Here is a 16945-nt window from a genome sequence, read left to right as displayed (position 1 = left end):
CCTTTGGGACAAGGTCATGTCCATCCTGGGGATTAAGCGGATCAGAACCGCCAGCTACCATCCTCAGTCAAATGGCCTTGTCGAGCGCTTCCACCGCCAACTCAAGGCCTCGCTGGCAGCAACAGTTCAGGACCGCAGCGACTGGACTACGACTCTGCCTCTAGCCCTCCTCGGCATACGGACGTCCCTCAAAGAAGACTTTGGCCACTCCTCTGCAGAGCTCCTGTACGGCACCACTCTCCGCCTTCCAGGAGAGGTTCTTCGCCCACTCCTGGCCCTCCCTGCGACATACAGGACTACGCCAGGAACCTCAAGAACGCCATGCAGAGACTCCAACCAGTGCCGCCACGTACATCACCCTCCAAGACGTTCGTAAGCCAGGACCTCGACACCTGCACACACGTGTTCGTACGGGTGGACGCCGTAAAGAAGCCCCTACAACAGCCATATGACGGCCCGTTCGCTGTCACCAGGAGGACGCGTAAACACGTCACCATTGACCGCCACGGAAAATCCGATGTCATCGCCATCGACCGGGTCAAGCCCGCGTACCTCCTGCAGCCAGATCCTCCACCCACCAACACCGTGTTAGTGTCCCCCAGACCAGTACTGACCGACAAAATCCAGTGCCGCAAGAGACATGTAACGTTCCTCCTCCCTCGTCACTAGGGGGGGAGTTATGTAGTGACCCTCTAAGTCTCTCCATTTTCTATTGCTCATCCCGTTCTCTCCATCTTCCATTTCTTCAGTCTACCCTTAACTCATCACGCTCTCTTTCTTTTCTCTCACTTTCAACACACACTATTCCATTTCATCTATTACACATTAATTTCTTTTCTTATGAGTCACTACATATTATAAATGTATATAATCATTCCTATTATTATAAGCGACATTATGTGCAACTAACATCACCAAAGAGCTAATATTATAAACGCTACTGTATATCAACCATTATAAATATTCATTCATAATATTCAAATACATGTATAGCCTCAAAATAAATGTCTTCCTCAATGGAGTCATCACTGGTTATTAGTAGTGTCTTTTAACCTACAAGGCGGCCTTAGCGGACCCAAACGGCGTTGTACCAGCTACAACGTATGCTGCCTCGAAAACACACAAACAGAAATGTTTGGTTTTCGCTGTAGCGGCCTAGGCTGCCGCTACATACTCACTGCTGCTTTATCTCATCAGTCATATTAATGCAATATACCTCAAAGATGTTACCTGCTGAACTAATTATGCTTGCTTAGTTAAGGGAGGAAAATATTAATTAGAAGAAAGAGGGAAACGGATGCTGCGAGGATTCCTTTGCATGCTTGTGCGCGTTCCCGAGGCGCTTCGGCTTTCCATCCCAGAACCGTAAACGCGGTGATCGGCGACTGTTCGGTATTCATGATTAATTTCATAATCCAGTCTGGCTGTTTTTTGAAGTGAGTTCCTGCATCTTCCCTCCTCGCCTCGGCGGGGCTGCGGAGCGCCAGCGAGACCAAGTTCTCCCTGGCGAGCATGGCAGGAATGGAGGGCTCCCGGCAGGGCGCCTCGGCGTCCCCCGGGGCCTCCACGGAGGTGCCGGAGATCTGCCGGCTGCTACAAGCCATGGCAGGTGCGGCTGGTTAGCAGCGGTAGGCAATTCACCTAGAGGAGCAAACTCCGAACAACAAACCGGCAGGCGGGGATCAACAGCCGTGGTAAGTAATTCAGTCGTGGTAGGCCATCTGCCTAGGAGAGGGACAACTCCGAGTAATAAACCCGGGCTGGTGGGGCTCGTCAGCCGTGGTTAGCGGTTCACCTAGGAGGACAACCTGAAAGATAAACACGGGCAGGTGAGGCTCGTTAGCTCTGGCAGCTCACCTCGGAGAGGGACAACCTGAATAACAAACACGGGCAGGTTGAGCTCGTTAGCCGTGGAAAACGGTTCACCTAGGAGAGGGACAACTCCGAAAGATAAACACGGGCAGGTGAGGCTCGTTAGCTCTGGCAGCTCACCTAGGAGAGGGACAACTCCGAATAATAAACACGGGCAGGTGAGGCTCGTAAGCTCTGGCAGCTCACCTCGGAGACGGACAACCTGAATAACAAACCTAGGAGATGGACAACCTGAATAATAAACCTCGGAGAGGGACAACCTGAATAACAAACCTAGGAGAGGGACAACTCCGAATAATAAACACGGGCAGGTGAGGCTCGTTAGCTCTGGCAGCTCACCTAGGAGAGGACAACCTGAATAATAAACACGGGCAGGTGAGGCTCGTTAGCTCTGGCAGCTCACCTAGGAGAGGGACAACTCCGAATAATAAACACGGGCAGGTGAGGCTCGTTAGCTCTGGCAGCTCACCTAGGAGAGGGACAACTCCGAATAATAAACCTCGGAGAGGGACAACTCCGAGTAAAACACCCGGGCAGGTGGAGCTCGTCAGCCGAGGCAGGCAATTCACCTAGGAGAGGGACAACTCCGAATAACAAACCTCGGAGAGGGACAACTCCGAGCAAAAAACCCGGGCAGGTGGAGCTCGTCAGCCGTGGCAGGCAGCTCACCTAGGAGAGGGACAACTCCGAATAATAAACCTCGGAGAAGGACAACTCCGAGCAAAAAACCCGGGCAGGTGGAGCTCGTCAGCCGTGGCAGGCAATTCACCGAGGAGAAGGACAACTCCGAATAATAAACCTCGGAGAGGGACAACTCCGAGTAAAAAACACGGGCAGGTGGAGCTCGTCAGCCGTGGCAGGCAATTCACCTAGGAGAGGGACAACTCCGAACAAACCCGGGCAGGTGGAGCTCGTTAGATGTCGTAGACATCCACATGATGGGAACACCAAAATGAAAAGGAAAATGGAAAAGAACACCAGAAAAAGGAAAATGTAGAAACGAAATATCAAGAAAAGAAAATGCCGTGAATACGCAATAGTGGCGGGTCTTGAATGAGTCACCAGATGAGAGGGAGGGAGGGAAAGAAGGGAGGGAAGGAAGGGAGGGAGGGAGGGAAGGCTTTTTTTTTTATATGATACATTTATTGAGATATACACACACACAGAACAGTATACATATATAGCTTCAAAAGGATTCAGGTACCTTTGTTGACTTCACCCCAACCCTGCTGTATTGTGTCTTAACATTACCTTACATTAAATTACACTATATTTCCGTACACTATGACACATCCAGTACACTTGTTATTGCCTTATGATACACATAACATCTTTAGACTTTCCTGTCATCTCTTCTATCTTATTATTATTAAACATCCAGATGAGTTGGTCAGTGGCGTTCATAATTTTCCGGTTCCTGAATCTGTACAGAACTGGACACTCTAAGATGTAGTGTTGTAGGGTGTAGGATCTTGGCTCGTTGCAGTCTACAGCAGATAAGGAAGGAAGGAAGGAAGGAAGGAAGGAGAGAGAGAGAGAGAGAGAGAGAGAGAGAGAGAGAGAGAGAGAGAGAGAGAGAGAGAGAGGGGAGGGATGGAGAAATAAACTGACTTGCTTGCATAAATGAATGGGAGGAGGAGGAGGAGCTGATGATGCTACTTTCTTTGACGCTGGTGTAAAATATAATGCAAGCAACTTCGAGAGCGGATTTTAATTTGAATCACCAAGCTATTAAAATGGTCATTATTATTTTTGATTCATCAGTAAAATTGCTAGTAACTAACCATGGTAACTCCCTCTGTATGTATCTCTCAGGCAGTGGTTACATGTTTTTTTTATATTCAGCTCGTTACACATTAATTATAGTCTTCAAGTCTGTGCTACCCCACTTCATGATTAAGTACTGCACATTACCTATATAAACGAATGAAAGATTCTAACAGTACACCCAAGACCAACGTCAGAAGTAATCATGAGAGGTGGCAACAGCAGCGGGTCGATGTCCGAGTGATGTTGGTGAAATGTATCAAAGCTGCTAAATTAAAACTACGCGAATCAAGCTATTTTTTCATTCAGCTTAAAGTAGGCTAGCGGAAGTTTTATACTGACCTATTTGTTTATATTTCCGAAACAGTCTGAATATGTTGTTATACGATTTTTTTTTTTTCGTACGTAATTGTTAAAAAAAAAATTGATCCCTGGAGTACTCTCTCTCTCTCTCTCTCTCTCTCTCTCTCTCTCTCTCTCTTCCATGTGTTTTCAGTGCCACAATCTTGTTACTATATCGTCCCCGTCGGTAAACAAAACAAATCCAAAGTATACAAAAGATTAAAAAAAAGTTCAGATACGTACCACATACCTATTTTTCTCTCACCGTGTTCCTGTTTGGCTCTCTCTCTGCGTCTGTCTGTCTCTCTCTGTCTCTCCCCGTGACGGCAAACCTAATCCATCTTGAAGGACAACCTCTCGCAGATCTATGGCCTGCAATGGACACAACACAGGCACATGCAATTCTCAACTAAAGGCAAAGGCGTGGAAGCGACGAAACCGTGTGTTAGTGTGTCCGTATGGAGAGAGAGAGAGAGAGAGAGAGAGAGAGGGGGGGAGGAGGGTGTTAGAGAAAAGGGGAAACGAAATAAAAAGTTTGGTACAACTACGAGAGAGAGAGAGAGAGAGAGAGAGAGAGAGAGAGAGAGAGAGAGAGAGAGAGAGAGAGAGAGAGAGAATCAGAGATAAAGGGGAACACAAGATATATTACAAAAAATGGCAAATATAGTGGACAGACAGTTACTGAGGGCGCTGCTGTTATTTACACCGATAGCGGAAGAGGGAGGGAGAGGAGGGATGGGGAGGGAGGGGCGGGGGAGGGGACAGGAAGAGAGAGAGAGAGAGAGAGAGAGAGAGAGAGAGAGAGAGAGAGAGAGAGAGAGAGAGAGAACTGCCAAAGATACGCAAGACAATGGTTTTACACGAAGAATTTCAAAATAAGAAAAAGACAAACGAAAAAAAATGAACAGTGAGAATCCTACACTAGCAAGAACTGAATTAACTGATGAAGCAATTATTCTTATTCTAACCAAACTGAAGAGAACAACTTTAAGAGTAACGTTGACGTATCTAATAATTAATCAACCTGACTGCCAGAATAAGGAAAAAAATAAATGAAAAAGGAGAATCCAGTTAAGAAAATATTGAAACTAAAATAATACTATAATACCACTTTTCCCACGAAGGGTTGGGTAGGAGTGGGGGAGGAGGGGGGAGAGGTGCTCGTAACTGCTTATATATATTTTTGTTACTCATAATAATCTGCTTTCTTCGCTCTAATAAGAAGTAATTCATGTTTTTTTCCTATTATACTTACTCTTATAACACCAGCAACAACGAGCAGGAGACAGCGTTTTCACCGTTCCCATCAAACCAGCATTCTCTCAGGCGCTCGTATCTCGTTTTCATAATGGCCTCGACACATCACTGCAAGCTTCGGCGAGGAGCAACATGAACACTGCGTTTTTTTTTTGTTTTTTTTTTACGGTGCTCTGAATTGTGTTACTGACCAGAAGCAGAAAGTGTAATTATATTTGATACTCTATTCCTCAAATTTCATCTCTTCAGATTTTGCGATACTTGGTAAACTGCTTGTACTTTCACTCCCGTGGTCCCCTCAACCATCAGCCTCAGCACGAAGGGTCTGAGGTTATTTACAGTGGTTTTAATTAAGTTCTGATAATGGAAACTTCACACTAGGCAAGAAATATGAGGTGTGAGGAACGACTAGGTTACATGCTATTTATTTTAGGATGATGATTTTTTTCTCGGAAAGTGTAGCGATTGATGTGACTAAAGAAGAATGGAGAGGGAAGGTGAGGGAGGGGAGGGGAGGGAAGATGAGGAGAGGTGAGTAGTGAGGTGAGGGAATGGAGAGGGGATGGGGGGAGTGTGACGTAAGTGGTCTGGACAGCCTTTCATACTAATCTTAGGCTGGATGACGGGTTGTTAGCAAGAGCCGCACTTAATTCTGGTGTAGCTAATTCAACAAACAAGACTCATTTATTATTCTGGAGTGCATGAAGACTACTGCGGCGAGATGGGGACGCGGAGGGTTAAGGAATGGTAGAGGAGGGCGAGGAGGGTAACCCGTCCGCTGCGATTGGCACTGATTTGGCTTTCACTGTTATCCTGGTAAGCTATAGTCGCAGGTCTTTCTCTGGGTCTTTGGTGGATTGTGGAGTGTTTCCCATGTGGTATTGGTGTGCTGGATATCCCCTCTCAAGATGCAGGACTTTACATTTTTCTTCATTGAGTTGTAGCAGACACTTTTCATTCCCTTCCTGTAGCTTGATGATGTGTTTTTGAAGGAAATCCGTAGTCAAAGGGGTTAATGAATGGTAGAGATGGTGGGGCGAAAGGGGGACGAGGAGGGTTAGGAATGGAAGGAGAGTGGAGGGTTCGTAACTTGGTGGTGGTCGGCACAGCTTATCACCACAAGGGTTATCACACTCCCCTAATTTACATCGCCACTAAAGAGTTTCCTGAAAAGTCTCCCTTCGCCTGATAATATAAACCTTGCTGTTTTATCACTTTAATACACTTGACTTTTCCCGCTCGAAGGCTGACAGGCCGGGGCAAGGATAGTTATCGACGAGGCTTGTGGGAGGCGGGAGCTAGGGGGCAGAGGGAGGGAAGGCTGGGTAGTCATCTGTTATCCAACTTAACGATATGAAAACGAGCTTGCTCCTGCCAAAACGTTGTAAAGATTCCACTCGTCTGCGCGTTTTTCAGACAACTTAGTAAAAACCTGTTGTTCAGTCTGATACGCAGGCGAGATAGGCTAGAGCGTTCTCACTCGGCGCCGACAGGTTATGGGAGAATAAATTTGTTAAAACAACGTTGAACTTTAAAGTATTCCGTAAGAAGCAATGCGAGGGTTATCTTATCAATAAAATATAAAATACTAACGATTGATCAGTTAACAAAGACGCCAAAAGAGTATAGAAGACTGGATACGCCAAAATTTAATTGATCAAGTGGCAAATTCATTGTATAACTTTTGAACGACGGAGACTGGAAGGGTAAAGGGCTTTCATACTACAGCAAACGCTATTTAGATTATAAAATGAGGGCATAACTTTAGTTACTTTACTGATCTAAAAGTACAGGCTTTGGACTAGAACAGGGTGATGCAAAAAATTCTTGGTAAATCCCAGTACCACATTCAATCTTCTCTATCTCTCTAAAAACGATAATTTACTAGTTAACATAGACAAGAATACTCACCATCCGAAATGAAACCAAGTATTGATTAGGAACCATTATATAAAAAAAAAAAAAAAAAAAAAAAAAAAGCTAGCTACTTTTTTTTTCTTCAAGATCTTAAGTACCAGTGGAGGGGTCACATAATCGAATACTCATCACAATATCAGACTTTATTTTTCTTCTGTGCTTACAAACACATGAGCATCAACACGGTGGTCTGGCAGCTGCCGGGTCGAGACAAAGGGCTTGGCGGGGCGGCGGGCGGCGGCGCGCTGACCCGACCCTCCCTAGCAAGGCCGCCGCCCCCGCCCCGCGACCCCCGCCAGCCACAAACTTACTCTTATGGTGGGAAACAGATTTTTGTAATTTTTTATTATTAATCATCCACTGACTCACAAGAATAAATTATAATGCTAGCTCGTGGATACAGTATGATTCCTTAGTTTATTTTTATTTTATTTTTTTATGGATGTATCGTCTATGTGTATGTGTATGGTGGTGGTGGTGGTAGTGGTGGTGGTGGTGGGGTATAAAGGGGGAGCGGCGGGGGAGATAAAAAGGAGAGGGATGAAGTACTGCATTTGAATCTGGGTATTTAATGTAGTACAGCACTTGCAGTCCTCGCCAAATGTGTTTTGTCTTTTCGTTAACATGTTTTGCTGATAAAAATAAAAAGGTAAACTAACAAACAAAATCAACAACAAATGGAGTGGTGTGATATGGTTTACCAACAACTAAGATTAGAAGAAAATGAGAAGAGAATAAAATGCTTGATCCGTGAATGCTGCATTAGGCTATCTATGTCCACTGCTCAACATTGATAATTTATGCTTCACTTAATTATTTACTATATTACACTTTTTATTATTAATATTATTACTGTATTTTTTTTTTTTGCAATACGAAGACTTCATACAAAAAATGTTCATCATCGTCATCATCACATCTTTCAGGGGCTGCTCACATCTTTTCGTACAAACACAGCGATATTTGGGAGGTGGGAGGGAGTGGAGGGAAGGAAGGGGGTGGGCGAGAGGAGGGATGAAGGGAAGAAGTGGACAAGGAGGAGGTGGAGGAAGAAGAGAGGATGAGGAAGAGGGAGAGAGGGTGGGGAGGAACTGGTTTATAATTAGCTCAAAATTTGATATCAACTCGTTCACGTGTTTACACAGAATATATTATGTACACACAGCACAAAAACGTTCATCTTTTTAATTGATGGATCCTGTCTGTTTGCTTACAATGGAGTTTGCTTGGGTGGTGGGTGATGGTGGTGGTAGTGGTCTTACAGCTTACTGAGAAGGGGGGGCGCCTTCGGTGATCAGCGAACGGTCTGTTATACCGCCAAAAGTGGAGAGAGGTGGGGGCGAGTGGCTCAAGGAGGAGGAGGAGGAGGAGGAGGAGAGGAGGGACATGGAGCAGGAAGAGGAACAGGAGGAGGCGGGGGAGGACGGGGGAGTTACGTACACAAAAACAGGGTATAAAGGAAGGAGATGCATCCAATAGGCTCCAGGTTGTGTGTATCCTCACGAATATCACGCCAGAATCGCTCCTCTCGCCTCGTGTTGGTGATGGAGGTGTTTGATGTGGGGGCTGCATGGCCGGCTGAGGGGGGAGGGCTGACTTAACACTATACGCATGGCAAAGGGGACGTGACCTTTCAGATTTCAGGTTAAAATACCGCTCCGAGGCTGCGATTCTAACCTGGTATTAATGAAACATCGTCATCCAGGTAAAATGTATGTACAATGAGTGATGTTGCTTCGAGATTCGCCGCTGAAAATCCATGAAATATCCCCAAAAATAAAAATATACAGAAGGTTTAAAGTCGACATTTAGCTTTGCAGACTGCAACAGGAAATTTGTAACAACAACGATATCCTCTAGTGTTGCTTGGTAGTGAGAAGAGGCAAGTAGTATTTACAATAATGTGTTGAGAATGGTCGCGGGGGGCTGCCATACAACACTCCACACTGAGCCTACAGGGGTTTGTTGCGAGCAGCCCCTCTGTATGTGTGCATGTATGTTTGTATGTCTCCAGCCACTAAGGTTACGTACACGCGTCACCTGTAGCCACACTCTTGTCATGGGGGAGGTGGGGTTGGGGGCAGGGGCAGCGTGAGTCATTATGTACAAACAGTTAGGTACTTAAGTCAAAAGTTGGCCTGTCTAAGGCGACACACTGAGAACAGAGGAAAAGGATTCTTGGGTGGAGGGGCGGGGGAGATGGAGGGGCTGTGGGAAGGTAAAGGGAGGGGGAGGGGGAGAGATGGGGGGTTTATTCACATTAATGTACATCATCCTATCATGGAACTTTCGCACTGTAGATAGTATTCCTGTTCATCGTATCTGTACAGTGACCGGGCCTTGCTGAATTCCGATGTTTGAGTGAACTGGGTGACGGAAAACGAATGGATGAAACAGGCTGGTTACTCTTTACAGTGAAGAAACACCTTTTTGTATAATGTGAGGAGGGCACGCAGAGGGAGTTAATGGCAAGATGAACTGGTCAGAAAATAGCAGAAAACAGTAACGAATTATCAGCACATACAAAAACGCAAGATGGCATTGAGTTAACTCGTGACAGCCTAGTTAGCTATACACCGCTTTGCAGTTATCGGTTGACCAGGTGTTGTTACCACTTGATATCTATAATCAACAACATTTAAAGTAACCTTTCCACAATATCAAAACTTCTTATATTCCTTAGGTACAGAACGATACGCTTTTCAGAATGATTCGACGACCACTGGCAACTCAATGTAATAGCTTGTAGTCCTTCGGCAGTTATGAGTCGTATTTCAATCGTGTCAGTACTTGTTTCTGCTTGTAAATATATAACTTGAATGTCACTATCACCCTTCAGTATGACTATAGCCTGTCTTTGCTAACGTTGGCCAAACGTACGAGTTGATAAATGACAAGTAAACGAGCACTCAAAAACCATGGTCAGTACGAGTTGATAAATGACAAGTAAACGAGCATTCGAAAACGATGGTCAGTAACTTTTCTCTGCCCTTGATAGCTCGTCCCGCGTCTTGCCAAGCCTCGCCCAGAGTATATTACCGACTTGCTGATCCTTTTTCAAACTCATATCCCCCTTGCCTGATCCTTTTTTCCCCGCTGCTGATCCTTTAATAAACTCATATCCCCCTTGACTGATCCTTTTTTCCCCGCTGCTGATCCTTTAATAAACTCATATCCCCCTTGCCTGATCCTTTTTTCCCCGCTGCTGATCCTTTTACAAACTCAGATCCTCCTTGAATTACCGATCCTTTTTCGTACTCAGATTCCCTTTGAAAGCTAAGGGACGGAGGAATAAGAAATAGGAATAAATCATGGACGCTTTGACGGAGATCTTGCAAAACGGTTGGGGGCTATTTCGTTTCAAAGTCTAGGTTAAACATTTTCTACTCCCACAAAGGCAACCAAAATTCTTTATCACTTCACATACCTTGAGTGTCTACCGCCGCCGCCCATGACCGTATATCCAGGGAACGTAATCCATCACACCCACCCATCACTTAGCTACCCGAAGACTGATCTACGTCACGTGACTCCCAACGGCACGCGTCCACAGCAGGAAGTTTACAGGTAGGAAATTTTAACGTTATTACTTTTTTATATATACTTTCCTCAAGCGATAACCTCTACGCGTGGTGTTACTATATTAAAGGAAAGCATGTGTTGTTTATGTATTGTACTTAAAGGTGGGAGTATATTACAAGTACGAAAAAATACATATGTCTTTCAAAGGCGTTTAGGCAACAGCTTCGTTTTCTGAGTGAGTGAAATAAAAATAAGGATCGTCTGATAGTTCATTACTTTACGTGCGTGTACTGCTTGTATTTCTGTTGCTGTTACCGTTAGTGTTACCGTTGTGCGCTGGAACCGTTGGTATTACACACGCTTACGATGTACTCAACTAATACGTGTAAGTCGCTCATTCACGGCAGTATGGGGAGCCTGCACCCATCTCTGGCCTCAGCGATGTGCAGGGGAAACCATTGTGTCCCGGGTCTTGAATAACGCGTAGAGGCCGCTACATGCAAACAAAAAAGCTGCAGGTGATGATGTTTGGAACGATTCCGAGCCCGAGTTATGCTTTGATTAACTCCTGTTGCCTCCCCCGGGAACTGGCGGCGCGGCGGAAAAATGCTTACACCGCCGAACTAAAGAATCGAACAAGTGCTCTTAACATGACAAATCTTTTAAATCCGGTGACCTCATTACCTCAGGGGGACTCGAGCCAGCTTTAACCTGCATTTTATCAGAGATCAGCAGCCAGGTGGTCTACAGAGGCCTCGGGGCGTAAAACTTGGCGTCAAAAATGTTTTTCGATATTTTCACCGTCGTCTCCCGGCAGTCCCTCTGCGGCGCGGGACACAGACCGACAATCCACCTCCTGGGACGAGCAGCGGCGGCCCTGGCTGGTGGCGGTGCTCAGGAATGCTGGGGCGCCGCCCCCCGCAAGGTGCCGCGAGCAGTGACGGGCAGGTGATGCGTGGCAGGACGTACTGACTGTCAACCTCGATCTTATGATTCAGTGATGAGCATGTTCGTCTTGCCACTAAACTCTCCTCATTGCGATACAAAACATGATAACATTGTACTGAGTGTGAGGAAGGACTAGAAACTAACCAAAGAGAGACAAAGAAACATTTGCACCAGACACTCGTGGCGCGCAGCTGTTGTGACACGTCTGGACTATCGAAAATCAGTATTTGACGGTCCGCCTGTGGGTGGCGGCCCTGCGGCTGTGGCGGCGGCGGCCCGGAGGCTTGCCGGTCCGCCGCGAGGGGCGGACCGGGGCCGGGGCCGCCGCCGGGGGTGTATATTACAGGTGGTACATGTGGTACAGTACAGGTGTCTTTCATATTGTAGTCTCAGCAGCATAGGAAACAGAGCCACTCCCGCTCTCCACTTGACATAATTTGTAGACAGGTACACCGACTAGGCTCCGCTAAGGAAGCCACGTGAACTACAGTACATCAGTCTAAGGTAATATCTACACTTACTACAGGAATCATTATCTCGTCGCCTAAAGTTCACAAATGCAAAGCAAGTTTTGTCAGTCTCGCTCGACTCAGCGCTCCAACGCTCGAGGCCTCAAGGCGGCAGGTCTCGCCTCGGCTGTCACATCATGGCACACTTCGATCACCATCTTTAAGAAATAATTCCTGATATTCCCTACACAAAACCTTACTTAAGTCATTAATCTGAATATAAACAAAATGTAAGTGTGACGGTGTGCATGATGAGCCACACTCTGGAGGAGCCTCGCGTTGGAGGGGTGAGCCAAGCAGCGGACAGCACACCCGCCGCCCGTGTGTCTGGCAGCGTAGCTCACTTATCACAGTCAACTCCCACGCAACGATTAGGACGCCCCGGATGCTGAGACAGTGAGGCTGGCTGGGGACACGAAGAGTCTGCCTGCCTCCCTTGATGATGATGAAACCTGGGGTGGGGCACGAAGGCCGCCTGGCGTGAGCGGCTGAGGAGGCGTGGAGGGCCTGGTGAGGGCGGCAGGCATTGCAGGGCCAGCCACTCCAGGGATGGCACCTCGCACCCCTCAGTGCCACACCAGCTGCGTAGGCTCATGGACACCTGTCCCAGTGCTTGCTTGCGTGTGGTTATTCCGGTGACTGATGATAACGATGACTGCCAGGGACTGAGGGGGATCATCAACACGAGGATGGAGTCGCAGCACATGGTTGGAGCAGCCCTGCCGCCCCGCCCCGCCCCGCCCCGCTATTCACCCCGCCACGCGTCACAGTGTCGGGGTCTGACCGGGTGCCACGACTAACGATAAGGAACTACCGATCCCACCTGCTGAGGTTTCAAATAATGGACAGATATAACTAAACCACGGCCACAGGTCAGATTTTTGTTTAAACCACATTCACCTCAGCTTCCCGGATCTCCACCTACGTACATTCCGGGGAGTGTCTCAGTGATTGGGTTTCTGACTTGTTTTCGTTCGTTCCACCTCGAAGAAGCAGCAAAAGGAACCAAAGACAAGTCACTGTCGCCAGGCGTGAATATGGCTTAGGGATGATCAAGTCACTGTTTGTTTACTCTGTGGAAGGTAACATTTTTGTGCAGCCCTGAGCTCGGGGGTACGAATGAGAGTGACATTTGTTATGATCAGTGTCCAGGATGCTGTGAAGGGGTGTTTGTGATCCCATCTTTCCATGATACATAAAGGTCACGAGCAGACTTGAGATCAATATGCAAACCAGCGTTGTTGCTGATCTCTTCACTGCGCCTCCTCTTTGTTGCTCCCCCCCCCCTCCCACCCCAGCAGGGTATGAGACGGGGCTGCCTGCCTGTATGGGGGCTGCCTGGGGACTGCGGGGGATACACAGGCGAGGCGACAGCACAGTAATGGGGTGAAGGTGCTTGACGGCTTCATACTTGTACTAACAAAAGAGGCTTCGAGTAATTTGTTGTGTTGAGGCGTCTGTCTGCGTCCTCCGGTGCCGCGCCGCGCAGGGCTGCCACGCTGAGGGTTGGTTGTTGGGCTTCAGGAGGAGTACATAATGGGCCGAGGCTTGACAGCTTGACTGGTGTGAGTAACTATCTCTTACGTTTGTTTGTTTGCAGGGGAGCGAGAAAATAAAGTGTTCACATTGTACTGTTAAGGAACCAGAAATTACTTTCTTCTACACCAACGACGACGACGACGACGCCCACGACGACGACGCGCCACGACGCTCCAAGCAGCAGTCCCAGTTTACTTAAATCTCGACTATTCTTTGGCAAAAGTCTCATGGAAGGAGTTTCCCTCAAACTCCGCATAAGGACATAACTTCTGCGAAAACACATTTCTCGGCTGAACTTCGAACCCTCACATTTTTGTCCTCTAAACATAATGCATCGATCCATCTACTAACATTCTGTATGGCATGAAGCAGGACTGTCACCATCATCATCATCATTGCATGTTACTTAATAATTACAGTCACGTGCATATTTATATGTATTGTCCTCTGACTTTATCTGTTGCTTACAAATGTCAAATCAATATGTGACTTATGCTGTGGCCGGCACGCACCAACACTATTCTCACAACACAAGAACACAGTCCATGCAACACTCCTGTCTATTACAGTCTGTGCATCTCTTCACGACACGTCTCGCCGCTGACACATCACCACTACTGGACTGAGGATAAAAACCTTAGCTATAAATACTATATATGAGGAGAGTTCGGGTGCGTCAGAGGCAGCGGTGCTGAGGCGGCCAGACGACAGACACGGCCCCGCAGCGCGCCGGGCCTGGGGGCGGCGGGCCAGGGGTGGCGATGGGTTCAACACGTTCATGGAAGTCTCCGGGGAACAGCGGGTCTCCGGCAGTTGTGCAGGAAGTCACCGGCTGCGCTGGAGACCTGGACGCTGCTGCTGCTGCTGGTGTGTTGTGTTGGCTGGGGAGGAACTGTGGTGCTCGGGGCGCCACCATGCTGGGGGGCGTCTGAGTTGCGGTGCTGAGGGCTGGCGGGGCGGGGCTGGCGGGGCGGGGTTGGAGGATAGACAGCTGGGCGCTTGTACGGGCCCGGCGGAGGGTGTGGCGGCGGCGGCGGAGGTTGTATGGTGATGGTGGTGGTTGCAGCGGGGTCAGCTAGGGCCCCGAGGCTGGGAGGAGAAAGGAGGACAGGCTGGGGTGGCGGGAGGACAAGAGTCCCTCTCCTCTCGCCGGGGGGAGGTGAGGGCGAGGGCGGGGGCGGCTACTCCGGCTTGGTGGCCCCGGGTGAGTTGGGTTCCTGCTTGATGGAGTTGCTGTTGTTGCGTGCTGCCGCGGCCGCGCCCACCGTCTGGCTGAGGGTGTAGAGCGCCGAGATGTGGCGCTCCTCGTCGCTCATCTGCGAGTTGGCCATCGCCGCGGACATGGACAGCGCCGGGTTGGCCACGGCGATGATGTTGCCTTGGCTGGAGGAAAGCACCTGCCGGAGAGACACCTGGTTAGTGATTGCAGGTGAGGCGCAGGCATGTATACATCAACACACATATACATACATACATACAAACACACAACCATACAAACATACACACATCATACACATGCAAACCTAGACACGCGCGCACACACACACACACACACACACACACACACACACACATACTGTACGTCTTGTTGTCCGTATGTTTCCTGTTATTTTCCTAGATACTATTTTTTATTCTCTAATTTTTTAATCGTTAACTGAGACACGACACAGATAACGAGTGGTAATACGTGTGTGTGTGTGTGTGTGTGTGTGTGTGTGTGTGTGTGTGTGTGTGTGTGTGTGTGTGTGTGTGTGTGTGTGTGTGTGTGTGTGTGTGTGTGAAACATATACGAACAGAAAAAGAATAAATACATACAGATGGATAAGAGGGGAGGCAGGAGAGGGACGGAGAAGAGGAGGGAGGAAGAGGAATGATATACAGAGAGGGAAGAAAGGAGGAAGAAGAATAAGTAGAGGAGCAGCGGTTGGGCACCTCAAAAGACCTTCCTTCCCACATTAGGAAAGAAGGGGAAAAGGGAAAGTGGGGAGGGGGGGAGGGGGGGATGCAGTGCCAGGCAGGAGTGAGAGGCGGCACGGGAGCGTAGTGGATAGGACAGGAGGATAAGGATGGGTCAGATAAGGAAGGAGGAGGAGGATGTGGGTCAGAGCATGGTAGGCGGACGGGTGGTGGTTGGGGTGGTGGGGGCGGTCAAGGAGGGGGGGTGGGGCGATGTGGGGGACGAGGGCGAGGGTCGTGGCGATTGGGTGAGGAGAACCCACCAGCAGCGCGACTTCCAAAACCAGGCAGTCCAAACAACACCAAAAAGGAGACCAGAGAGGAGAAGTAATGAGGAATCAACAGTCATTACCTTCCTCACCTTATTCTCGGGGTAGGAGAACATTTCCGAGTAGGTGGTAGGGGGGGAGACGAGCCTGCCTTGAGCCGCGGTGGAGGTGGGGACAGTGCCGGTGGGGGGGGCTGAGTTGTGCTTGTTGGCCGTGACCCCGTCCTGTTGCGCCCCCTGCGGCTGAGGGGCGCGCGGGTAGGAAGAGGAGTCTTGGTTACGGACGCCAGACACAGGGTCTTTCTGTTGGTTTAGGGACTCCTTGACCACACGCAGCCCTTCGTCGACTAGAGTGTCCTGCACCAGCTGCTGTAGGTACGACTGGTGACATTAGAGGTGAATGGTGACGGGCAAGCGAGAGCTGAGACGCGAGGGGGTTGGGGAGGGGCTGGGGGCATGGGGGCAAGGAGGAGGACTGGGCCTAAGGGAAGGGATAGGTTCATGTATGGTCTGGGGTAGAAGTAGGAGGTAGTATATCGTCACCTTCGTAAACAAACCGCCTAAGTCATTATTTTCTATTTTTCAGGAAATCAGAAAAGAACTGTCATTATCTCATTTGGCTTAAGATTTAGGGGGAAATGAAAAGGCCAATTCTATAACACTCGAACCCTGAATGACGAAGGCAACTATACAAAAATGGACGTCATGTTTAAAATTTGATGAAAAATGACTTAGGCAATTATTTTAAGAGGGTGACAATATGGAGTACGGGGTTAATGTAGGGAGTGTATGTGGGGCGGGGGAGGTAAGGATAGAGTTGGGGCAAGGGATGGTTTCAAAGCTGGGTCTAGGGAAAGAGTTTGGGACAAGAGAATCTGGGGCAAGGACAAGGGTGGCGTTAAGGTAAGAGACTGAGGCAAGAGGCAAGGGCAGGAGGTTATGACAAGAGCAAGGAGGAGGAGGAGGAGTAGAGGATGGATAATGAAAATAGGACAACAGGATAAAAATTAACGGTAAAGAAGATTAGCACGAACAGAGTGACGAGGGA

General features: G+C 48.3%; 1 protein-coding gene across 14 annotated transcripts in view; it reads right to left on the bottom strand.

The window, feature by feature from the left end:
- Nucleotides 1–7280: 7280 nt before the first annotated feature.
- LOC127005851 (NGFI-A-binding protein homolog) overlaps nt 7281–16945 on the bottom strand; it is a 193014-nt gene continuing 183349 nt past the window's right edge. For 8 of the 14 annotated variants that reach the window (XM_050875129.1, XM_050875130.1, XM_050875136.1 and 5 more), the window contains 2 exons: nt 15982–16278; nt 7281–15070 (listed from right to left, as the gene is read on the bottom strand). In XM_050875129.1, coding sequence (XP_050731086.1) covers nt 14855–15070; nt 15982–16278 — 513 coding nt within the window. In that variant the 3' untranslated portion in view covers nt 7281–14854. The remainder of the gene's footprint in view (nt 15071–15981; nt 16279–16945) is intronic. The other 6 variants (XM_050875131.1, XM_050875135.1, XM_050875133.1 and 3 more) reach the window with 5 other exon arrangements.

Source organism: Eriocheir sinensis, chromosome 31 (genome assembly GCF_024679095.1).
Source record: "Eriocheir sinensis breed Jianghai 21 chromosome 31, ASM2467909v1, whole genome shotgun sequence".
Lineage (NCBI taxonomy): Eukaryota > Metazoa > Arthropoda > Malacostraca > Decapoda > Varunidae > Eriocheir > Eriocheir sinensis.
The sequence above is the reverse complement of the archived record's forward strand: the minus strand, read 5'-3'. Positions and strand labels throughout refer to the sequence as shown.